Genomic DNA, 25,306 nt, shown 5'->3' with positions numbered 1-25,306 from the left:
GACTTGAATGGAGAATCATTACTTAGGTATACCGTATATCCGTTTATTATTTTAGACGAGCTTCAAAAGTCGATATAAATACTATCTTACCATTTAAGGAAAAACTGTAACTAACATACTAACAATCTATGGATCTATGAATGGTCTGAAATAAACGTTTATTTATTTATTTAAATAAAAAAATACACACTTTACTGACAAGTATCATTTAAAAATCCAGCCGAGTGCCAGTCAGACTCACGCACCGATGGTTCCGTACGACATTTTGCACGATAAATCAAAAACTATTACTTATGCATAAAAATAAATAAAAATCTATTTTAGAATGTACTTACAACTAGACGCTAGAGGTCAACGAACGTTGTAAAAGTAGGCTACTCGGAGTCAATACCACGTCCTAGGTTGGGCATTGAGCCGAGTTTTGCACACTATTGCGCGTTTAAAAAATTCCAAAACGAGGCAAATGGTAATTGGTATTGGATTATGTTTATGTAGTATAACAATAACGGTAAGTTTTTGCTAGCGTTCTGGTTACACCCTGTATAGATTAAATAAAGTATTTACCGGAGAATGATACCAGCTACTACAGTATTTTAATCCTCGTGCTTATTCAAGGACCAAGGTGAGTGAACATAGGACTAAGAATGCTTCTCTAACATTTTCTTAAAAATTCTTATGAACAAGTAACTTTGGTAATTTATTCTTAAGATTCCTTGCAGTAATGTTTCTACGTTTTAAATTACCTAACACTATTTCTCCTATAAAAATCCCAGCACTAACAACGTATAAGATTCCAATCAGCATGAAAGCCCCTAACAAATGTTGGATGCTCAACGGCAATATAGTATTGGTTCCGTCGTGCATATTGTTTATAAACATTTCCTCATTCCATTTATCTATCAAGCCATTCTCTGAAACACTTCGTATAATGTTATTGAACCTTTCCAACATCGGGAACCATTGCCTCGCCAGTAGAACAACGCCGTATTTGTATAGATTATCACTCTCTGGAAAGCAATATATCAAAGGCGCACCTTTACCCAATTTCTGATCCATATACACCGCCTGCCTCCTTGACGAGACAACGGCGAAATTCCTCCCGAAAGCTGCCCGTCTTATCCCTTCTGAGAACGTTGTAGAGTTATATTTGCGATACAAATAAAATCCGCTGGCGTTATTAGTCTCAAAATAGGATCGGTAAATCTCTCTACCTCCCAAAGGAATTCCAGACTGAATTAGATCCGATTCGGTGCTTATCTGCTTTTCAAATCGTGGGTGTATTAGAAAGCTCCTCAGGAACGACTCGTACGAAATCGCCATGTTCAAGCTAAAGCAGAGCCAGACGAAAATCAAAATTCGGAACACCGACGATTTCGGTTCAAACCTTGCACCCCACCCGAGTAACATACTAAATGTCATCAAAATCGAATTGGTCGGCCATTTTGTTATCTTCTCATTGTTCTGTTTGTAGTACAGATAGTGGAAAATATTCCCCATTACGATGATACTAACTGCAGTCGCTACCCAAGTTGTCCATTGAAATATAATAATGAAATTGTCCCAAGTAGCTGCCGGTTTCGCTTTAGGCACGCACCAAGTCATTTCATCTTGCGTATAACTCACGGTCGGATGAAACCATTTACGAATCGTTTGTGTCACTTCGATATTACCAATGACGAGATCTACGGAATCATTTTTTAGCATACCGTACGCACCCGTCGCCCTCCCGTCCGGATAGATCACGCCCCAGTTCTCTTCTTTATCTGAAACTCGAATAATAAGACTCATGTTTGTGAATTGACTTATAATCTTCACAAGATTTATCTCCCCACCCTTTTGAAATTCATAAGCGTCGCTCCATATTGTGTTCGTTACTTTTCTTTCTGGAGGCATCACATACGGCTCGGATATGACGGCGTACGTTATTAAAGGGCATCCTTTTAAGTCTGATGGAAACATCTCCCTTTGAGGCTCAAATTGCTTTATATTGTTATTTTTGCATTTGTCTAAAATGTATACTGATTTACATTGACTTGCGCAATTATCATCACTGTATGGAGACCAGGAATACGCTGTGATATCATCATTTATTGGAGAGTTTATCAAAATTATAGTTTTAAGAATTTTAAAATCATGAAATACGTTGATCAATTTAATTGCTGCGTTTTCGCCGTCTTCTTGCGGTTTTAATTGATAGTAAGCTACCGATTTAGCTAGTGGATTCCATGAAGGCAATGATCTCAATTGATTTAAGTGGATTACTAGATCAGTTTTGTTCTCTAAAATCATCATGTAATTCTTAGCTTTCTCTGGGAAATGCGAGGCATTAGCGTGTGGGCGGAAACCATTCTTCACCATAATGGAGTACTTTTTGCCACTATGTAGCGTTTGTAACAACAAAGCTTCTGTAGTCGAAGTGTAAGATTGTATGTTTATTATCACGATACTGCCTCTCAAAGCTTTCTTTTCTACAAAGTATTTCTCCGAAAGTTTTAAAACGCAAATTGCACTCTTTGTGTTTTGTGTAGAACTCTCAGTGCCAAATAAAAACGGATTATCGCTAAGTGCAAAGTTGATGAAATGTATGAGGAGCAAAAGTAGTATAATTTTCTGAGAGCACATCTCGACTCACTACAAGATACTAAGAAAATAGCGATATTTCGCGAGGGAGCGGGATTTTAACGTGATTACAAGTTCGGAAAGGTTGAGGGCAGGGATGTTTCACATGGGGATTCTTGCTACTGGTGGAAAAAATAAATAATATGACCAAAAATAGAAATACATTCGAACCTGGATAGTTCACAGAATCGGGAATTTTTCTCGGTGGTTTAGGTACAAGGTACTTACAGTTTTGTTTAAATCAGTTCTAAAGTTTAGTTTGTATGGTTCCGTAGGTTCGATTGAAAAACGGAACACTTATAGAATATAGATTCGCTCGTGTGTCTGTCTATCCGTCCATCTGTCAAAGCAAAACTGCTCCGAATCTACTGAACTGATCTTTTTTTGGTACGGTATACTTATGAATTTCCGTTACCAAAATTAAACGTGTAACATATAAATAAATTTTGAATATAGAGTCACTTACGGAAACGTTTAAGTGCGGAAACCAGCCCAGAATGAAGAGATAGGGTCACTTTTAGGGTCCAATTGGAAAAAAAATACAATAAAATGTGACTAATTGTGAGGATCTTTTTATATTTTTAAAATTATTTAAGAAAAATAGATTAAAAAAAAACCATGCCTCCTCTTATCTCCAAAAGTAAGTAGGTACTTCCTGTACCTAACATTGGCAATGGCGTACCTAAATTCTTGAGCCATTCTTGTTCTTCTTCGGCCAGGTGGTCTTCTGCCGGCTATTTTCCCCTGAATTATGAGTTTATGTCCTATATAGCCTCAATAGCTTAACCGGTAAAGGAGTGGACTGAAAACCGAAAGGTCGACGGTTCAAACCCCGCCCGTTGCACTATTGTCGTACCTACTCCTAGCACAAGCTTGACGCTTAGTTGGTGATGTAAAGGGAATATTAGTCCTTTAACATGGCTAATATTCTTTAAAAAAAAAATGTTCTAGTCTTTTCTTGTATTACAATAAAGTGTTTTAATAAATAAATAAAATTTCATCAAGTTATTTTAACTATATTAAAAACAAACAATAAAACTGTTGATGATATCTGCTCAAAATCTAATCGTTGTTTTGCTATTTGTTGACATTTAGAATTAAATTGGCCAATCTTTAGCAATTTTGCGATAGTTGCCATTTTCTTGTAGTCTTTTATAAATGAAACAAAAAAGGGGATAGATGTATTGTAAGCGAAATAATTGCGTGGACTACACAAATCCTTTTTTAGCGGATCCCTACGACCTTTTTTTTTTATTCAGATACAAGTTAGCCCTTGACTGCAATCTCACCTGGTGGTAAGTGATGATGCAGCCTAAGATGATAGCGGGCTAACCTGGAAGGGGTATGGCAGTTTTTATTAAACCCATACCCCTTTGGTTTCTACACGGCATCGTACCGGAACGCTAAATTGCTTGGCGGCACGGCTTTGCCAGTAGGGTGGTAACTAGCCACGGCCGAAGCCTCCCACCAGACAAACCTACGTCATAATAGCTATCTGCTTGCCAAATTTCAGCCCGATCCGTCCGGTAGTTTGAACTGTGTGTTGATCAGTCAGTCATTCAGTCAGTCACCTTTTCCTTTTACATATTTAGATGAAAATCATAATATTTTATCAACAAAGTAACTATGTAGAAATCTTTACCTTATCACAAAAAAAAATTGGCTTCTTCAAACACATTTGATAGACTTTATTATATTTATTATTATACAATATTTACGATTATACTTACCCACAGAGAAGTCAACCTCAACCTTAAAATCGAAACAAATGTATTGGAATAAATATTGGCTGCTCAATATTACGAGGCGCACATTTTTAATTCAATTTTATATCACGAGGTAAAGACACAAACTCAGAATAAGTAATTACAACTTAGTTTTCACAGTTTTATTTAGCTACATTTAATTAATTTACAAGCATTGATTTATATATTACTTCGTATGGACAGGGCTATTGAACAAACAAAATGGCACCGACTCGGTGTTGCTTTAGCACCAATGCAACCTCAGTGGCGTCTGGATTTCAAACGAGTCGTTCATTAGTATCAAAGAAGGCGCTGATTTAAGTATTTGGTTCCAAAATCGTGAAAAATTTTGTTCGCTTGGGCATATTATCTTGTCATTTATATCGATGTTTACAAGCCATTTTCTACTTTTTCATAAAGCCTATAACTAATTCCCCAATAAAAACAACTATAGTCACAGCATACAAGATGCCAGTTAACACAAAAGCTCCCAGCAAGTGTTGGACACCCAACGGCAACACGGTAGTTCCTTCAGAGTTGCTCCTGTCAATAAACAACTCCTGATTCCATTTATCTATCAGACCATTCTCCGAAACACTGCGTATAATATTATTGAACCTTTCCAACAAAGGAAACCATTGCCTAGCCAAAAGAACAACACCGTACTTATAAAGATTATTGCTTTCGGGAAAACAATAAATTAAGGGCTCACCTTTCCCCAATTTTTGATCCATATATTCAGCCTGCCTCCGCGATGAAACGACTGCGAAATTTCTGCCAAATGCTGCGCGTTTGATCCCTTCAGAAAACGTTGTAGAGTTATATTTACGATACAAATAAAATCCGCTAGCATTATTAGTCTCAAAATAGGATCGGTAAATCTCTCTACCTCCCAAAGGAATTCCGGATTGTATTAGATCCGATTCGCTACTTATCTGCTTTTGGAATCGCGGGTGCATTAACGAGCTTCTCAGGAACGATTCGTACGTTATTATCATATTTAAACTGAAAGCGAGCCAACCAAAAACCAAAATGCGGAATTTCGAAGATTTCGGATTTAATTTTGAAGCTGATCCAAGCAACATATTCAGTGTCATCAGAATGGAATTTGTGGGCCACTTCGTGACATTTCGATGCTCCTTACAATACATGAAATGGAAAATAGTACCCATTATTATTACACTAGCCAAAGTCGCGGCCCAAGTAGACCAATGAAAAATTTTTATGAGATTGTCCCAGGCTGCTGCTTTCTTGGCCTTCGGTACGCACCAAGTCATCTCATCTTGAGTATAACTTACAGTAGGATTAAACCATTTACGGAGAGTTCTAGTAACTTCAACATTTCCAAAAACAAGATCTATGGAATCATTTCTTAGTATCTCATAAGCTCCAGTTGCCTTACCGTCTGCATCAATGACTCCCCAATTTTCCTTCTTCTCTGACATTCGAATAATAAGACTCATGTTAGTAAATTTACTTATTGTTTTAACAAGATTAATCTCTCCTCCTTTTTGAAAGTTATAAACATCGTTCCATTTTGGATTATCAACCTTTTCCTCTGGAGGCAACACATACGGTTCTGATATAACTGCGTATGTAACTAAGGGGCATCCCTTCAAATTCAATGGGAACTTTTCTCTTTCTGGCTCGAACTCTAAAACTTTATTATCTTTGCATTCGTCTAAGATGTATACTGATTTACATTTCCCAGCGCAATTATCATCGCTGTAAGGCATCCAAGAATAAGCAGTTACTATATCATCCAATGGCGAATGGATCAAAATAATGCATCTAAGAATTTTAAAATTTCGATAAACGTTAGTCAACCACATGGCAACTTTTTCACCATCTTCTTTAGGTCTAAGTTGGTAAAAAGCTACTACTTTAGCAAGAGGATTCCATGTAGGTAGATGACTCAGCAGACCTAAATGGATTTCAGGATCAAATTTAGTTTTTAATATCATCATGTAATTTTTGGCTTTTTCACGAAAATGCGTGGCATTGGCATGAGGACGGAACCCATTTTTGATCATTATTGAGAACTTCTTGCCACCATGCATCGCTTTTAATATCGTTCCTTCTCTAAGGGAAGCGTGCGAATGTAGATCTACAACAATTATGTTACCACTTAGTGCTTTTTTGTCTACAAAATATTTTGCAGTCAATTTTAAGACACATTCAGCTATTTTCTCAAACTGGTCAAAATCGCCCGTTGCATTGAGAAGTGGATTTTCACTAGATACTGTTGAAATTAAATTGAAATAAAATAAATAGTTCATAAAAATCTTAGACTTCATTTTGAATTGTTGACTTGTCCGCAGATGCTAAGAAAATAGGAAAATATTGAAAAGTGAGACCTAACGCGTTTATGTATTCATGAGAGTTAAACGCCAGAGGTTAAAAACATTTCTTCAACAACAAAACTTAGACATTGTTAGGGTATCATATCATCAATGATCTTAATTAATAATAATAGATGCAATCTAAAATCAAAAGAGTTACACATTTACATGAACATGAATACAAAAATTGATTGCTTTGGAGTACAATAAAATTTAGTTTTGTAATCTTAATTGCATTTTTATGTTGGCAGTCTCTACCCTTTCCATTTTGTATCACTGTATTGACATTTAAACAGTAAATTGGTTACGGAATAAATAATTTTTCGATTCACTATCAACGCCATGAACCCATGTTTCCAAAGTTCAGAGTTGTTGTATGCATTTACTTTAAGTTCATAGTGATTATAGACGTAAAACTGATTTAAAGTATTAACCTTTAATTTTTCAGTTTCCCTTAATAGGTTCCGGTCACCGCTTTTTTTGTTGGAATGCAATTATTCAAGTTTAACAGCTAAACATACTAATCAATCATTCTATAATCTGTCAACATATTTACTTACCACTTGCATAGAGTTATGATACTGACCACTTGTCGATAGGGTACTTTGCAACACTATTTGGCCTTTTTTCACAATTAAAAACGTCGCTATGTAACTGCTCGATAAATGTATTAAGAATAATTTTGGTTTTAAGTTAAGCAATAGTATTTTATTTGGTTTTAGAAAAGGTGTAAAAAGATTTCAAATAAAACAAAACAAGATGTAAATTACATATTGTATTATTATTTCAAAATCTGATCGCTTTACACAAACAAATCTTGACTGTACAACAACTTCAATTGAGGGTGGTCGAAACAAACAATTATTATATTTTATTCATTGACTTCATTTTTTTCTAAAAACATTAGTCATGTTCAATCGGATTCATGAGGGATCATACATTTAATATCTATTGTCTTAGGAAAACTTAAACTGTAAAAGTAAAAATTATCATGGTACATTTATTGGTACAAATAACTAAAATACATTAACCATTAATTACGACTAAAATTGACAGACAAACAAATTGTTCTAACGCTTTGTGCCGTAAAACGAGTGTGACGTTACACCGTAAAATACCGCTTAAATTACATTAAGTATTATATTAATATTTTACTATATACAATAAATGCAACTTCGAGTCCCTAAAACCTGTGCTCCATAACAATCTATATAAATATGACTTTATCGTTAAAGCTAATTGAAATATTGGGAAAGAGGAAAACGGGACGGTGGATGTAGTATTTATTGTAAAAAATACAAGCAAGGCATCCGTAATGTTAAAGTTTTCAAAGTAAATGATGAAGCTCATGACAAACAAGCTGATTTACTACATAACTATACAACAAGATAATAAATTAATCCGATAAAAAACATAAATAGAACAATATGGAATCACTAAAACTAAAGGAAATAAGAAAATTGTGGAAATGAAAACCAAAAATGGCCGAATTCTGAAACACCAATATACATACTTACTAAGCGCTTCTAACACTGTAAGAAACAGGTTTTTCGTAGGTTTGGATAAAACGCCCAAAACGAAATTGCGCTTGAATTTTAAGTACTTGGACGAAACTAAATGAAGTCTCCTCTCACTCTGAGAGGAGACCCGTGCTCTGTGGTGACCCAGCGATGGGTTAAATGATGATGAAATTAAATTAAACAAAAACGGCAAGAAAAAAAGAAAAATTTAAAGAAATAAACTTGCTAAATGAGTATGAATATTTTTGCGAGTTATATTTGAAAAACATTACATTCATTATAAATAGGATACGAATAGGACGCATTGAGGAACTTGTCCTGGGTTATATGAAATTCATTTGACGCTTCTCAATTGAGTTTTATTTTCTTTTATAAAATATTTACATTCAAGTTAACAATTGGAAAGTTTAACATAATGATTTTAATCTTTAGGCCTCTGTTTGAAATATTGGTAACAGAATTATGAAACATTGTTTGAGAAACAATAATAACCAAGACAGTCATAAGGTTTCCTATGAATCTACACGTAATGAAGAGGAAAAAGAACAATCAGAAAAATATAAATTATCTCAGATCATAGGTCAGCCAACAAAATTTCAGAATCGACTATAATATAAATCGAATATAAATTAAGGTATTTAACAATGATCCGTTAGCTCAATAACTGAAGCGCAGGTGTTTCAATCACAAAATATTTACGGATTTGCATCTTGACAAATTAATAGTGTGCATCTTCTTGGCAAGCACGCTCCATCTTAGCCTTCATCATCACTTGTCACGGTCTCATTGCAGTCAAGCACTAGTCTATAACGTTTTTTAAATATTCTATTTCTATTAGATCCATAGGAAACCTTACGCCAAATTCCTTGTATCTAATAAACTAATGTGATAATGCATACAAATCTCTACAGAACCACCATTTCCTACAAGCTCGTATGTCTTTACGCCGTCTATGTTATTATACCTGTCTATATCAAAGCTAATTTCACCTTCTTCAGCTTTCAATAATACACCATTTTATGCTTATCACACATTACAGCTCACGCAGCAAGCGATACATTTTCTAGTATTGAGTATGTAAATGAAGTCATTCTCTGATCGTAATCCCGATTTGACAGACAGAAAATTCTAATGGCCTCATTATGTCATTAGAATTTTCTGTAATAAAAATTGCATTGAATTTGTTGAATGCTGTAATCTGTGATTAGTTTGCAATTAATTCTCTACTCGCATTATTTATTTATTAAAAATATTGTATAAGACCTAATAAATATAGGAAAGAGAAACTTGTAATTGTAAAAGTACCGTAGTCTTCAATTGAACGATATGCTTCATTATTATTGGTGGCAACCCCAAATTTTAGCCTTATACTCTTTAATTATAAGGTTTCAGACTGACTGTTTCTCAATAAGTGTCCAAATTAATGAATTTAACGAGCATTATCAGACTAAGTATTATTAATCAAAAAAAATTATGTTTATTCATAACTCAAGACGTTGATTTTGAATATTTTATAAATTGATGTAATCCAGAATTTAATCCTGATCTTCAAAGCTCATTGAAAGTATGTTCGAGTCAAATTTGGATACTTAATCGAGATATTGATACAATCAATCTTTGTTAATCTTAGCATAAGTTAAAGTCAGAAAGGCGAAAAGTTGACTGCAGTAAGGAGTGTAGGTAATATAGAGTTAAGGAAATCTGACTGTGTACAAATAAGTTACAAATAATTATGGCAATGTAAAACTATTAAACAAAAGCTAAAAGAGATTAACATATTTACTAAAGCAACTCTAAAATGATCATCATTCCTCAATGTTTTATCTTCATTAAATTAGGTTTTCTTACTCTTTCTCAACATAACAGATGGCTACGATGTTCCAATCATTGTAATGTTTTAATAATTTATCTAAATACCTTAGATATATTAACGATTTTATATTTTACAAGCTACATAGAAGAAAAATGATGTGATTCTTCTTCTTTGTAGATGATTAAACAAGATCAACCTTTTTGTAAGTTTCATTAAGAGTTGTATAGTAACTATGCTATCCTCCAAGGACTGTTTTAGGTTTAAGCAACAACTTTATACACCAGATCGCACAAGTGCCGTCCTACAACGTTTATAATAATTAATATTTACACTAACACTTGCGTATCAGTCGGTATTATCGTCTCTATCTAAACGCAACTTAACATTTACTTGCTCATCATTCACACCATTAACGATTAATATCAATTATGGTTATCATTCTCGAATAGACCACCCAATCAGTCAAGGGTTAAAAGCTATAATAATATTATAATGATTATAATTGTCACTTCAGAATTTTCTAATGAACTTTACAATGTTTTTTTTGCTATTTAGAGACATAAGTTACTTTAATTTTAAGTCTCATTGTGACCGCAATCCATGTAATTGGGTCGAAATATTGACATTTAAACAACAATTGACGTATTTATCGTCATATGCATCTGTAATATTCTATTCTGTAATAATCATTAATCATTTCTACTTTTACTAGAAACTGTCACCAATCTTTGCGCTTCACGTTTAATCTAGTTCTGGTCTATTTTTTCCGTCAGGTTCTAATTCTAGTCCTTACGTTTCAGTTACTAATGTCAGCTTCTTTAGCAACTGCGTTTACGCCATCAAACCATTATAATTTGAATCTGACACGGTTTCAACGGCTCACAGGTTTGGTGTGTAGAATCTTTTTAACCATTCTATCGTCATTTAGGCGTAATTTAAGTCACTTGTGGCGTTTGATATGCCTTATCTATCATCTATACCTTCATTTTGCGTTACTTCTCTAATAGCATTAACCCTTTCAGATTGGACAGTCCATTTTTAAATGCATACATTAATTTGTATATTCCATTCAGCTAATCAAGGAATCAAGCGACTACGGGTTGATATTCGAATCACAACTAGTTCTCGTATATAAATCGATCTACAGCTGATATGTTCCTCTTTACGTGACTTGTACGAATAATTACGCATAAATGTATGACTTACAGTCAGTAGAACTACTACGGTTTTTGCAAACGTTCACTCATTAGCATGATGAACAAGAGCAACTGACATAGATGAACAAGTTGTGAAGTCAAAGTAGCAATGGGCGTTGCACTTTATTTGAAGAACTGATAGATGTCTAAAAAGAGCAGTGTTGGTAGACGAATAGGTAAATGGATGATATCAAAGGAGTTGCAGGTGGCCGCTGGATTCAAGCAGTGCAAGATAAACTTGTTGAAGTCCCTTAAGAGATAGATAGATAGAAAACTTTATTGCACACAAAGCATGAAATAACCAAGACAAAACAAAGAAACTAAAAACTTAAAACGATTGCATGCAAAGGCGGCCTTATTGCTGAGAGCAATCTCCACCAGGCAACCTTTGCTGAAAGGGGAAAGAGATTAAAGTATGTCCAGCAGTCGTAGACTTGTTTCTTGACGATTCACTAGCATGGATGCAAAATATTCATAAAACAAAATAAAATTCTAAATCTGATCACCACTGCTCAAACATCTATCAGATGTGTTCTAAAAATTATATTATGATGTTATTAAATGTGCCAATTTTTCTGCAACAACAATTTCGTATCTTGCTTGATACATAATATGCCATAAGTTTGATAATATACCTAAATATTTGAGCTACCACGTAAAAGTTTGCAAAACTTATAGTCATCCTACAGTATTTAAGTATAGCACCTTATCGGTTTACTCTGCCAAAAAAGTAGGCAAGAATCATTAATGAATCGATGATGAAATTAGTATGACATGGTTGTATTGACTGTGTTCTTCGAGCATTTAGCATAAATGAGATACGCCTTGACGTGACATTTGATATGATAATTTGTTAGAGAATTTTTATTTATTTCAAACTAGCAATTACTCTGCATATCCCTAACAAATGCCTTATTGCTTTTTTATTGGTTTTTTTCGAGTGATATTGGTTTGGGGTACATCGGTTGTATGGTTTCAAAGTATGTAACGGACATAGGTTGAAATATTTCTGTGTTTTATTTATATTAAAGGATTAGCTGATACCTGTATAGTAGTCTCCACATAATGACACTAGGAAAGCATCATAGAGCTCCTATGACGTAGCGAGCCTGTGACTTAGTAATTTACAACAACCATACTAGATGTCGCCACAGGTGTCTTCAATCACATTGAACCTGAATTTTTTGGAGCACATGGATATAGGTACAAGCTCCAGTCTCCAAGATACAGTGGTCGGATCACCAAATTTTTGAAACGTCAGTCCCCAGCGGTTTCTGCATGATTCTCTCGTCAAGATTGGTTCAGCAGTTGAACCATTGAAAAAGTCAATAGAAAGTCAATGGAAAAAGAGATAAGTAGAAAGATAAACACACATTCGTATTTATAATATTAGAAGAGTCAGATATAAAATAGCACAAATATGGCAAGTTTTATACCAAAGTATTACTTTATTACAAACAAAATTAGAAACAATTTTTGCCGGCGTACCCCAATTTTATATGAGAATGAATATCACCTCAGTTTCATAGGGAAATTTTGGTTGGGTCCTTCTTCCAGTTAAATGCTCAAAGTTGTCATACAGTATGCATTACCAATACAAGTGACGTAATACCTTTATAAACACAACAGCGGGTGGTTATCCGTCTCTGTCTTACACGTACCACTCCTTAATGCCGTCTCGTTTCACCGGCTGCGGGAGGGGAGCTAAGGGTGTTGTGCCGTTTCTGTTGAGTGGTAACGGCTCGAGGTTCCTCGCAGCTCCGCCGGCTGGGACACTTGAAGCGGTTTGGTAACTTGAATGGGCCTGTAACAATTAACATTGGCAGTTATTCCTAAGATTTCCAAGCTCTATCAAGCTGTTAGGTCAAATAAACGCCAGCTCTTGAGTCATCCGACGTATCGACATTTCTAGAATTTCTGATAAAAATCAGTACCACTGTACACAGTACACAATGGGGTATGAAAGACACTTTGAACACGAAAGAGCTGAACAACAAACCTAATTATTACTTAAATTCATAGGAAAAATTTCTCAAGTAATTTATTACTATTTCATTGCTCTTTAAATGCTTATGAAAATTTTTGCATTGACCTAAATTAACTAATATAACTATTTAGGTCATGTGGCTTCGAAAAATTTTACTATTGTAAAAAAAACAGTTACTTTTATGACCCGATAAATTCTTTACTTTAACTTCGTTAGTATAATATAAGACGCTAATATTGGTCAATGTATAGTTTCAAACTGGATGATCATTTCACATTATAATTTTAATTAAAAATGATTACCTTTTTTCTATTACTAAAGTTATTTGCGGTTATGATTTTGGCGGAAGACAAAACAACCACATTATTACCTGAACTATCAAAGCATATCTACTACGGGCAAATAGCAACCATCGAAGAGTTTCCATTCTTTGCTGGACTAAATGGATGTGGTGCTGTTATTCTTTCTGAAACCTGGGTTTTGACTGCGGCGCATTGTGTTTATGACGCCTGCACCAGGGAGCCGAAGTATGTTTGGGTGGGTGGAACTACACGCGAAGAAAGCCTAATAGTTCCTTATGATGATGTAATAATACATGAGGAGTATAAAAGATTGTGTCAACAAGTAACTAATGATATTGCTTTGCTTAAACTTACTACTCCTTTGAAATTCTCATCCAAGATTCAGCCAGTCAAACTACCGAATAGTACACTAAATTCAAATAGCTTGGTACTTGTCGGTAAAGGATCAGACGAGACTTCATCAGACTCGAAATACTTGAAAAAAATGGACTTCATTGAACTACCAATGAGAGAATGCATATATACTGCAGTTTCAGAGCAGTATCACGTTTTTGTAAAATTGAACTTGCAGACCTACGAAAGAAGTAGTATTTGCACTAGAAGAGCAGTAGATTTGCCTGCTGCTTGCTATGGTGATTCAGGTAGTCCGTTAGTCAGCGGTCGCACTCTAGTTGGCCTGGTATCATACGGTGATCAAGGACAGAAACCTTGGTGTAATAAAACTCGTCTCGATTTCTTCACCAATGTATCTACCTACGTACCTTGGATTAGACAACACACTGGCTTGTAATTTTACTGTTTTTATTATTTTTTATTGACACTTTTTTAGGTATTTTGTTTGAATGATGAATCAATCATGTTGATGATGAATCAAGTAATACATTTTATGGAGATCATTCTTATATTGTTTCGTTTTATTTTTTTTGCAATAAAAAAGGATAACCCCGACCAGTTTCATAAAATCTGACAATTCAAAAGAAAAGTCTAGAAATCTAATTTTCTAATTTAATCATCTAAATACAAACATGGTAAATTGCTAATCATCACTTATAATTTGGCAAAAATTATGCTGAAATTAGCTGAACTATGTATTTTTTTACATCTTTCAACAAAGAAATCATTCGTTTAGCGAATGTTTCTCTTTAAAATAATTATGTAGTTATCAAACGCACAAATTTTATGAATACGAGTAAATAACGTATCGATACTATGAATTCTTGGTACCTACATTTCATTGAAATTTATTTATATACTATATTTTACTGCACGTTGCAATTATATCACATTGACCTAAATATTTAGGGCTTCGTAGAATGTTCACGCTAAAAAATTTCAGTTTACGGTACAATAAAACAGATGTTTATGACCTAGAAAATTCTTTAAATAAGCCTTTTAAGTATAAAAAGCGTTACTGTCGGTTAATTCATAAAGTTTAACTGGATATAAACAGGTAGATAATCGTTTCAGATTATTCATAATTTTATTTAAAAATGATCACCTTTTTCTTATTGCTAAAGTTATTTGCGGCTATAATTTTGGCAGAAGACAAAAAAACTACATTATTACCTGAACTATCAAAGCATATCTACTACGGGCAACTAGCAACCATCGAAGAGTTTCCATTCTTTGCTGGACTAGAAGGTTGTGGTGGTGTCATCCTCTCCGAAACCTGGATTTTGACTGCGGCGCATTGTGTTGATGACGCCTGTACCAGGGAGCCGAAGTATGTTTGGGTGGGTGGAACTACACGTGAAGAAAGCCTAATAATTTCTTATGATGATGTAATAGTACATGAGGAGTATAAAAGATTGTGTGGAGAAGTAATTAATGATATTGCTTTGTTAAAACTAACTACTCCTTTGAAATTCTCATCCAAGATTCAACCAGTCAAACTACCGAATGGTACACTAAATTCAAATAGCTTGGTACTTGTCGGTAAAGGATCAGACGAGACTTCATCAGACTCGAAATACTTGAAAAAAATGGACTTCATTGAACTACCAATGAGAGAATGCATATATACTGCAGTTTCAGAGCAGTATCACGTTTTTGTAAAACAGAACTTGCAGACCTACGAAAGAAGTAGTATTTGCACTAGAAGAGCAGTAGATTTGCCTGCTGCTTGCTATGGAGATTCAGGTAGTCCGTTAGTCAGTGGTCGCACTCTAGTTGGCCTGGTATCATACGGTGATCAAGGACAGAAACCTTGGTGTAATAAAACTCGTCTCGATTTCTTCACCAATGTATCTACCTACGTACCTTGGATTAGACAACACACTGGCTTGTAATTTTACTGTTTTTTATTATTTTTTATTGACACTTTTTTACGTCTTTTGTTTGATGAATCAAGTAATACATTTTATGGAATGGAGATCATTGTTATATTGTTTCGTTTTATTTTTTTCCAATAATAAAGGATAGCCCCGACCGATTTCATAAAATTAAATGATTCAAAATAATGTCTATATTTTTATTAATCATACTATACAAATATTAATATACAATAACATAATATACAAATATTATGGTGAATTGTTAATCATCATTTTAACAACTGAACTTAGATGAACCTTAGGGTATTTTTAGGGTTCCGTGCCTCAATAGATCACTTCGTTGTCTGTCTGTCTGTCTGTCCGTCGTATGTGTCAAGAAATCCTATAGGGTACTTCCTGTTGACCTAGAAGCGTGAAATTTGGTATGTATGTAGGTCTTATAGCACAAGCAAAGGAATAAATCCGAAAACCGTGAATTTGTGGTTGCACCACAAAAAAAATATTTTCGACTGATTGATACTTTTAATTCATGGTGCCTACATTTCATTGAATAAGGAAGTTTCTGTGACACAACACAAATAAATACTTATATAAATAGGCTAGGTATTGGATAAATTTTTGGAAATTGTTTTAAATTGCTCATGGGATGCAGAACAAACTTAAGAGAAAACAATGTGTTGATTAGAATATCCTTTTTAAACTGCAAAAATATGATTACAGCTCTCTTTGCAGCAGTACAAAAAATGCTTCATCAGTATATATTATTGATACAGCATTATATAAACTCGTATGCTCCTTCGTGATTATTCTTGTTTTGTGTACTTAGTATTTTTTTATTACACAGTGATTTTCTTCTTATTTGTATTTTTAGCTTTGTTAACTGGTAATCGCGGCGCGGCGCGGCGTGGTAGTGAAAGACGCGTTCAATGACGATGTTCTTTTTTTTTAATTCATACAAATTACACGCATCAAGCAGTAAGAATGTGACTGTCTGTTGTCTGTGGCCCTTTGCGCAGAGATCGAAAAAAAAACAAAGGAGTGTTATTATGAAATTCAGTACAACATTATAACACCCGTTTGGATGATATTATGGTTATTACGTCATTGGGTGTTTTAATGTTGGCAATAAGTTAACTGTTTCAGAATCTTTTAAAGAGGATTTAAAGCATGGGTGTAGATAAAAAAAGAAAAAAGAGAGTTAATAAGTCAACAATCACATTATGTAAAAATAAATAAATTATAAAACTAAAATTATAAATTATTTATTAATTAAATATTACATTCATTGATAAGTATTATAACGATCTCTTTAAAATGTTAAATATAATTACAAGCAAAATGACAATGAAAATCACAAGCCGGTGTGTTTTCTGATCCAAGGTACGTAGGTAGATACATTGGTGAAGAAACCGAGACGAGATTTATCGCACCGATATCCCTCTTCGTCTTTTTGATCAGTGTATGATACCAAGCCAACTAGAGTGCGACCACTGACTAACGGACTACCTAAATCTTCATTGCAAACTGCAGGCAAATCTACTGCTCTTCTAGTGCAAATATGACTTCTTTCGTAGACCTCCAAGTTCTGTTTTACAAAAACGTGATACTGCTCTGAAATTGCAGTATATATGCATTCTCTCATTGGTAGTTTGATGAGGTCCACTTTTTCCAAGTTCTTAGGGTTTGGTTTAGTCTCACTCCGTCCTTTACTGACAAGTACCAAGCTATTTGAAGTTAGTGTACCATTCGGTAGTTTGATCGGTTGAATCTTTGAAGAGAATTTCAAAGGAGTAGTTAGTTTAAGCAAAGCAATATCATTAGTTACTTGTTCACACAATTGTGTAAACCCCTGATGTAGTATTACATCATCATAAGGAACTATTAGGCTTTCTTCGCGTGTAGTTCCACCCAACCAAACATACTTCGGCTCCCTGGTGCAAACGTCATCAACACAATGCGCCGCAGTCAAAACCCAGGTTTCAGACAGAATGACACCACCACATCTATCCAGTCCAGCAAAGAATGGAAAGTCTTCAATTGTTGCTAATTTCCCATCGTAGATATGCTTTGACAGTTCAGGTGATGTTTTATCTTCCGCCAAAATTATAACCGCCAATAACTTTAGAATTAAGAGAAATGCAATCATTTTTCAATAAAATTATACATAAGCTGAACCCTTATTGAATCCAGCAACTTTGTAAATTGACCAACATAAACGCTTTTTATACTTAAAAGGCTTAGGCGTATCTAAAGAATGTTTTGGGTCATAAAAATCTATTTAACTGTACCATTTATATTCACGACAGTAATAATATTACATTGACCTAAATAATTAAGGCTTCATAGAATGCTCACGCTAAGAATTTTCAGATTACGATACAATTTAACAGATTTTTATGACTCAAAACATTGTTTAGATAAGCCCTTTAAAGTATAAAAAGCGTTACTGTTGGTTAATTTACAAAATTTAACTAGACTTAAACAGGTAGACAATCGTTTCAGACTATTTATTATTTAAATATGATTACCTTTTTCTTATTGCTAAAGTTATTTGCGGTTATGATTTTGGCGGAAGACAAAAAAACTACATTATTACCTGAACTGTCAAAGCATATCTACTACGGGGAACTAGCAACCATCGAAGAGTTTCCATTCTTTGCTGGACTAGAAGGTTGTGGTGGTGTAATCCTCTCCGAAACCTGGATTTTGACTGCGGCGCATTGTGTTGATGACGCCTGTACCAGGGAGCCGAAGTATGTTTGGGTGGGTGGAACTACACGCGAAGAAAGCCTAATAGTTCCTTATGATGCTGTAATAGTACATCACGGGTTTAAAAAATTGTGTTCAGTAGGAACTAATGATATTGCTCTGTTAAAACTTACTACTCCTTTGAAATTCTCGTCCAAGATTCAACCAGTCAATCTACCGAATGGTACACTAAATTCAAATAGCTTGGTACTTGTCGGTAAAGGACGGAGTGAGACTAAACCAAAACCTAAGTACTTGGAAAAAGTGAACCTCATTGAACGACCAATGAGCGAATGCATATATACTGCAGTTTCAGAACGGTATCACGTTTTTGTAAAACAGAACTTGGAGGTCTACGAAAGAAGTTGTATTTGCACTAGAAGAGCAGTAGATTTGGCTGCAGTTTGCTTTGGTGATTCAGGAAGCCCGTTAGTCAGTGGTCGCACTCTAGTTGGCTTGGCATCATCCATTATTGTCAATAATTTGAGTGAGTATCCTCAATGTGATAATTCTCGGGCTAATTTCTTCACCAATGTATCTACCTACGTACCTTGGATTAGACAACACACTGGCTTATAATTTTACTGTTTTTTATTATTTTTTATAGACACTTTTTTACGTCTTTTGTTTGATGAAGCAAGTAATACATCTTATGGAAGTCATTTTTATATTGTTTCGTTTAATTTTTATGGAGTCCTAATTATTAATAATGGCCCCGATTCTCTAGTCTCTCTCTAAACTAAATTTAGAGTATCTGCATCCTTTTCTTTTTACTAATGCTAAAAAAGGAACGGAACATGACTTTCACATTTAAAGACTCTAAATTTTAGTGCACCATACAAATTTAAACAGTAGGTTCGCGAGTGCGTGCTAAAATCACGGGTTTTACCATCTAAAAATTAAATTGAGAAATGTCACACAGCTTCTGTCCTTTTCATATTACAATAGTAAGAAGAGGGTGCGAATACTCTAAAATTAGGTTGTGCTTAGAATCGGTGCCAATTATTGCATTACCTGATTGCCCAGTAGCGCAGCACTGGCGCTTTGCTGGTAGCTCTTGTCTTCCGTGACCTTATATGAGGGGTCAAGGCGGAAAATTAGCTTCAAAACGATGATCACTATCAGGATGATTGCGATGAGGACTGACGCTACGATACCTGCAATCAGACCAACAAAATTTAGTTTTGTTGGAGTATGGTGAAAAAAGAATAATTTCACCGCGATTAATAGCCTCATCTGGTGACAGAAAGGCTGGCTCAATTTTTGCGCAACGGATCAGCCTGGCTGTTCAGCGCGGAAATACAGCCAGTATTCTTGGCACCAGTAACCGTTACCGCAGTAACCACAAATCCACGGTTTTCGGATTTATTCCTTTACTTGTACTATAAGACCTACCTACCTGCCAAATTTCATGATTCTAGGTCAACGGGAAGTACCCTGTAGGTTTCTTGACAGACCGACAGACAGACAGACAGACAGACAACAAAGTGATCCTATAAGGGTTCCGTTGTTCCTTTTAAGGTACGGAACCCTAAATATAACTTACCAACAATAGTAGCATAAAACTCCGATTCAGGCGGCGTGACTCGATTATCCGTAGTCTTGGGATGGTACCACTTAGTGGTGATCTCATGTTCATATCCATTATAATCCGGGTGGATTCTACCAGGTACCCGGTCTTGCCCCTCCTCGATCTCGTATGTTGGGGAGCGGGTGTCTATCTCGATCTGATGATGGTCTTCGTAGTCTGGGATGTGGTGGTCTTCGGTTGTGTGCGTGGACTCTGTGTGGCGGCCTGTCATTGTTGGAGTGAAATGGCCAGGGTGGGAGCGATCTGGAAAATACAAAGGACAGGGCCATTGAACAAGCAAAATGGCACCGACTCATTGGTCCTAATATATTTATTTAGCACCAATGCAACCTCAGTGACGTCTGGATTTCAAACGGGTCGTTCATTAGTATCTAAGAGGTGTCGCTGATTTATTTGGTTCCAAAACCGTGAAAAAATTTTTCGCTTGGGCATTGTCGTCATTTATATCGATGCATTTTTTTAAGGTTCAGTACCTCAAAAGGAAAAAAGAAAGCCGTATAGGATCACTTTATTATTTACTAGCTGATGCCCGCGACTTCGTCCGCGTGGAATTTTTAAAAATCTTGCGGGAACTCTATGATTTTCCGGGATAAAATATTATAGCCTATGTCACTCTCCAGGTCTATATCAATACCCATGCAAAAAATCACGTCGATCCGTTGCAACGTTGCGACGTGATTGAAGGACAAACCAACAAACAAACACACTTACGCATTTATAATAAGGGTACTGATTAATTTTTTTATTTGTACCAAAAACGTTTACAATAAAGAGAAAAAGAGAGCAAAACTACGTGTTTGGCAAAGAATAACGACTCGGCATCAATACCTGAATGTTTCACGAGGCGTCTAGAAATGGGACCTATGCAAAGCTTAAGTAGTAATTTAATTACTTTTTTTATACAAAATTAGTTTTCTAAGATTCCATCTTAGATTAAACTAGCTTATGCTCGCGACTTCGTCCGCGTGGACTAAACAAATTTCAAACCCCTATTTCACCCCCTAAGGGGTTGAATTTTCAAAAATCTTTTCTTAGCGGATGCTTACGTCATAATAGCTATCTACATGCCAAATTTCAGCCCGATCTGTCCAGTAGTTTGAGCTGTGCATTGATAGATCAGTCAGTCACCTTTCCCTTTTATATATTTAAGATTAAATTAAATTAATAAAATATGTCATTGGTATAATTCATATCCGGTGTTGGTTATAATGACAAAACATAATATTGATTGAAGGCGTGTTTGACAAACATGTTTCACCGTTTACAGGGCACATAACATGTACCATACTACAGTGGAAACTCTAACAGGACTAATTATTGTTGTCGTCAGGGATTCGGATAATCGAAAGTATGACGAAAAGCGGGTTTTGTGCACATGTAGTTCACCATCTTTTTTGCAGTTGTACAACAAAATTGAATCGATATTCTTCTTAATATCGCTTATCATGGATACACCATAATAGTTTTTGATTTATCGTACAAAATGGCGGAAAAAATACCCAAGTACGGAACCATCGGTGCGCGAGTCTGACTTGCACTTGGCCGAACAATTTTCGGTTGGTAGTCCGGATAATCGCGAATCCGTATAACTGAAGGTCGGATAATCGAGTTTCTACTGTATCTCGATATTCTGCAGCAGTGTTATTTGTTCGCAATACTTACCATCAGTAGGAGTGGTGCCCTTGTCAGGAGTGGTACCACTGTCCACGGTACCAGCGTGCATGTTGTCGTGGTCAGGTAGAGTGGTGTCACTCTTCGTGGTGCCAGTGCTGTCGGTACCACCATCAGTGGAGCCGACGGTCTTGTCCACGTGCTCTGTTGATATGATGGACGCGGTTGGTGACGTCATCGCGTGGGTGCTGCTTGCTCCAGAACTGGAAAGAGATATTATCAGAACAATTTTCATAAAATTTGCGGTCTGCCCTATCCGTAGATAGAGTAATAAAGGTTGATACAGGAACGTTTGCTTTCTCATTCACACTTTTAAAAAAAAACAGATAAAGTTACTAATGTGATAAACAGAGACGCAGCTAACCTATTTTTTGTCCCTTATCGTGTAACTGGTTTTTTTCAAGAATACATACAACTTACATACAAGGTAGTATGCAACTTTAGTTGCGAAACAAACTTTGAGAATTCGTGGCGTAATTGTATTTCTCATTAGTTATTTACTTGTTTTCACATAAAAAACGTTTAATACAAATATTGTTGATCAGTTAATACAAAATATATTGACTACTAAACAATGTTATTAATTGTCGTGTTATTCATCGTTACGTCGTGCTATCGCTATCTCGTACGCGGTTACACAGTACTTAAATCTACCTATTATTCTATCTACGACCCTATCTCATCCTAATCCTACTTCCTTCTAATATTATAAATGTGAAAGCGTGGATGTTTGGTTGTTTTTTACTCGATCTCGCAAAAACGGCTGAAAGGATTTGGATGAAATTTGAAATAGACATAGATTATTCCCTGGATTAACACATATGCTACTTTTTATCTGGATTTTAAAAATGACCTTTCGGATTTCAGTCCGCGTCTTATTCGTTGAGCTATTGAGACTCTTTTTTTTATTTATTTTATTCATTATAGGTATACGCTTGACCACAATCACACCTGATGGGAAGTGATGATGTGGCCTAAGATGGGACGCGTTTACCTGGAAGATGCCTATTCACTCTTGTTTTAAAGATACCCGGGTTGTAATTGGTAGGAAACACATATCGCGGAAGAGTATTCCAAACCTTAGCCATACGTATGAGGAATGATGACGCAAAACGTTTCGTGCGTGTAGATGGGATGTCGACGACATAAGGATGGAAACTCTAGACTCTAGGCTAGGTGTTCTTTAACTATTTCAACCTTGTTCTGTTTTTGGCGATGATAAAACGGAAAATACAAACTTACGTAGTCATAGGATGTTCTGGTTCCGTGATGTCTTCACCGCTGGAGCCTGAACCCTCGATACAGTCTTCATCATCACACGGCTTCATCATTTTCTCACTTTTATCTCCCTGAAAAAAAAAGGTACCTATTTGTTATAATATTGTAATAATCCTACAAATTTTATAAAATTGTGAAAGTGTGGATGTTTGGATGTTTGGATGTTTGTTACTCAATCACGCAAAAACGGCCGAACGGATATGGATGAAATTTGGAGTGAAGATAGATTATACCCTGGATTAACACATAGGCTACTTTTTATCCCGGAAAATCAAATAGTTCCCGCGGGATTTTGAAAATCGAAAATCCACGCGGACGAAGTTGCGGGCATCAGCTAATATTGTAATAAATACTATTTACAAGAAACTAGAAAGTTGAGTTTTTTCTGACATAAGTCAGCCCTTGTCTGCAGTCTAAGATGGAAACGGGCTAACGTGTAAGGGCCCTTTGGTTTCTATACGATTAACATATAGGCAAAATTTTTATCCCGGAAAATCAAAGAGTTCCCAGGGAATTTCGAAACACGAAAATCCATGCAGACGAAGTCACGGCCATCAGCTAGTGGTAGATAATCTTAAAAATACCTTGTGCATCTTCGAAGGCGGTCGTCTCGTGGAAGGGACATACACAGGTGTTATCAGGTCGTCTCCAGACCCTCCTTCAGGAAGCACACAGGCATCCTCGTCATCGTCCCTGCATCCCGATCCAGCGCCTGAATATACCAGCTCATCTAGCACTCCTGGACCTCCATAGCCGGATGGTGGTGTCTAGAAATATTAAATCTATGGTAGGTAACTCTTTGATAGGTTTGGGAAACTTTTTTTAGGAATTTTCACAGCCGTTGAATTGTTTTCCACAGGGCATAAAAATAAATACCTATACTTATATGGAAAATCAGTGAAGATCTATTAGTTTTAGTATCAGCCGCGCTCGTTCACCACCGCCTGGTGGTGAACCCCTACCACTCCACTTAGGCTGAGATCTATAGAGCGCACTTTGACTTTGCTAAGACTTAAGATTGAGTTAAAAGGAGACAGATTTATGTGAGAGATATAGCTCTGTCCCGTTTTAACTCTGTCTTAAGTCTAAGCTAAGTCAGAGTACGCTCTATAGATCTCACCCTCAATGATCTTCAAAGTTAGAAGGACTTACTTGTTGCATCCTATTAGAAGCCCGAACCAATGGAGTGTGAGCTCTTCTGACGTCACCGCGTAAAGCAGCGGTGGGATCGGCCGCGGCCGCCAGGTCTAACAGCTGCATTCCGTTCACCACCAGGCCCCCTACCACTCCACCCAAAGATCTTCAAGGTTAGAAGGACTTACTTGTTGCATCCTATTAGTAGCCCGAACCAATGGAGTGTGAGCTCTTCTAACGTCCCCGCGCAAAGCAGCGGTGGGATCGGCCGCGGCCGCCAGGTCCAACAGCTGCATTCCGTTCACCACCAGGCCCCCTACCACTCCACCCAAAGATCTTCAAGGTTAGAAGGACTTACTTGTTGCATCCTATTAGTAGCCCGAACCAATGGAGTGTGAGCTCTTCTAACGTCCCCGCGCAAAGCAGCGGTGGGATCGGCCGCGGCCGCCAGGTCCAACAGCTGCATTCCGTTCACCACCAGGCCCGCTACCACTCCACCCAAAGATCTTCAAGGTTAGAAGGACTTACTTGTTGCATCCTATTAATATCCCGATCCAATGGAGTGTGAGCTCGTCTGACGTCACCGCGTAAAGCCGCAGCGGGATCGGCCGCAGCCGCCAGGTCCAACAGCCGCGCTCCGTTCACCACCAGGCCCGCTACCACTCCACTGAACGATCTACCACCACCGTTGCCACCGCCGATTGTGATGCGTGACATGCTGTTGAAGATTGAGGATTGTTGGCCACCTGAAATAAAATTTATACCTACAGGTTTAGGATCATCAAAATCATTAGCTTATCGCTAGCTCACTACTGAGGACAAGTCTCCTCTCAGAAAGGGTTTAGCCAGGGTTACCGGTCTTTCAGGAATTTGTTGATCCGCCCATTGAATAACCTCATGCTGAAATCTCGTGAGAACACCGACGAAGGGAATTAGTTCAAAGGTTTGAATGTGCGAGGAAAAAGATCTGGCACAATGGCACGAGCAACGGGTCGAAGTGCACCAGGCAGGTGGTTTAGAATAGAATAGAATAGAATAGAATAATGTTTATTCGAGGTATATAGGTGGTACATGGTTGTAGGCAATA

At 36.3% G+C, this 25,306-nt stretch overlaps 6 protein-coding genes across 9 annotated transcripts in view; 2 read left to right on the top strand and 4 right to left on the bottom strand.

Annotated features, from left to right (window-relative positions):
- Nucleotides 1–663: 663 nt before the first annotated feature.
- Nucleotides 664–2,358, bottom strand: LOC138403596 (uncharacterized). The gene is made up of 2 exons (XM_069504774.1): nt 1,803–2,358; nt 664–1,121 (listed from the first exon to the last, which is right to left on the bottom strand). Exons 1-2 carry the CDS (start codon nt 2,356–2,358, stop codon nt 664–666), a joined length of 1,014 nt encoding a protein of 337 aa, XP_069360875.1.
- Nucleotides 2,359–4,768: 2,410 nt separating this feature from the next.
- On the bottom strand, nt 4,769–6,100 carry LOC117990587 (uncharacterized). The gene is made up of 2 exons (XM_069504773.1): nt 5,842–6,100; nt 4,769–5,163 (listed from the first exon to the last, which is right to left on the bottom strand). Exons 1-2 carry the CDS (start codon nt 6,098–6,100, stop codon nt 4,769–4,771), a joined length of 654 nt encoding a protein of 217 aa, XP_069360874.1.
- Nucleotides 6,101–7,468: 1,368 nt separating this feature from the next.
- The window catches only part of Nrx-1 (Neurexin 1), a 181,380-nt gene continuing 163,542 nt past the window's right edge, over nt 7,469–25,306 (bottom strand). For all 4 annotated transcript variants that reach the window (XM_034977960.2, XM_034977961.2, XM_034977962.2 and 1 more), the window contains exons 22-28: nt 24,748–24,965; nt 23,670–23,852; nt 23,050–23,156; nt 21,799–22,010; nt 20,092–20,379; nt 19,560–19,702; nt 7,469–13,039 (exon numbers count right to left, since the gene is read on the bottom strand). In XM_034977960.2, the coding sequence (XP_034833851.2) occupies nt 12,887–13,039; nt 19,560–19,702; nt 20,092–20,379; nt 21,799–22,010; nt 23,050–23,156; nt 23,670–23,852; nt 24,748–24,965 (1,304 nt within the window). In that variant the 3' untranslated portion in view covers nt 7,469–12,886. The remainder of the gene's footprint in view (nt 13,040–19,559; nt 19,703–20,091; nt 20,380–21,798; nt 22,011–23,049; nt 23,157–23,669; nt 23,853–24,747; nt 24,966–25,306) is intronic.
- LOC138403589 (uncharacterized) lies at nt 13,556–16,727 on the top strand. The gene is made up of 3 exons (XM_069504762.1): nt 13,556–14,213; nt 15,067–15,735; nt 16,669–16,727. The coding sequence occupies exons 1-3, from the start codon at nt 13,556–13,558 to the stop codon at nt 16,725–16,727; spliced, it is 1,386 nt and encodes a 461-aa protein (XP_069360863.1).
- Nucleotides 17,149–17,943, bottom strand: LOC138403588 (chymotrypsin-1-like). The gene has a single exon (XM_069504760.1). It carries the CDS (start codon nt 17,941–17,943, stop codon nt 17,149–17,151), a length of 795 nt encoding a protein of 264 aa, XP_069360861.1.
- LOC138403587 (chymotrypsin-1-like) lies at nt 18,357–19,124 on the top strand. Its single transcript, XM_069504759.1, has one exon. It carries the CDS (start codon nt 18,357–18,359, stop codon nt 19,122–19,124), a length of 768 nt encoding a protein of 255 aa, XP_069360860.1.

Source organism: Maniola hyperantus, chromosome 18 (assembly GCF_902806685.2).
Source record: "Maniola hyperantus chromosome 18, iAphHyp1.2, whole genome shotgun sequence".
In the NCBI taxonomy this organism is placed as follows: Eukaryota; Metazoa; Arthropoda; class Insecta; order Lepidoptera; family Nymphalidae; genus Maniola; species Maniola hyperantus.
This window is presented reverse-complemented; position numbering and strand designations above follow the sequence as displayed.

Coding starts and splice junctions, on each gene's coding strand:
- LOC138403596 (XM_069504774.1), bottom strand. CDS start 2,358: ATGGTGAAGAATGGTTTCCGCCCACACGCTAATGCCTCGCATTTCCCA. Junction 1,122..1,802: donor AAATCTTGTGAAGATTATAA/GTCAATTCACAA, acceptor CGTTCTCAGAAG/GGATAAGACGGGCAGCTTTC.
- LOC117990587 (XM_069504773.1), bottom strand. CDS start 6,100: ATGCCTTACAGCGATGATAATTGCGCTGGGAAATGTAAATCAGTATAC. Junction 5,164..5,841: donor TAATCTTGTTAAAACAATAA/GTAAATTTACTA, acceptor CGTTTTCTGAAG/GGATCAAACGCGCAGCATTT.
- LOC138403589 (XM_069504762.1), top strand. CDS start 13,556: ATGATTTTGGCGGAAGACAAAACAACCACATTATTACCTGAACTATCA. Junction 14,214..15,066: donor AGTTGGCCTGGTATCATACG/GTGATCAAGGAC, acceptor TAATTTTGGCAG/AAGACAAAAAAACTACATTA. Junction 15,736..16,668: donor TCAAGGACAGAAACCTTGGT/GTAATAAAACTC, acceptor TTGTATTTTTAG/CTTTGTTAACTGGTAATCGC.
- LOC138403588 (XM_069504760.1), bottom strand. CDS start 17,943: ATGATTGCATTTCTCTTAATTCTAAAGTTATTGGCGGTTATAATTTTG.
- LOC138403587 (XM_069504759.1), top strand. CDS start 18,357: ATGATTTTGGCGGAAGACAAAAAAACTACATTATTACCTGAACTGTCA.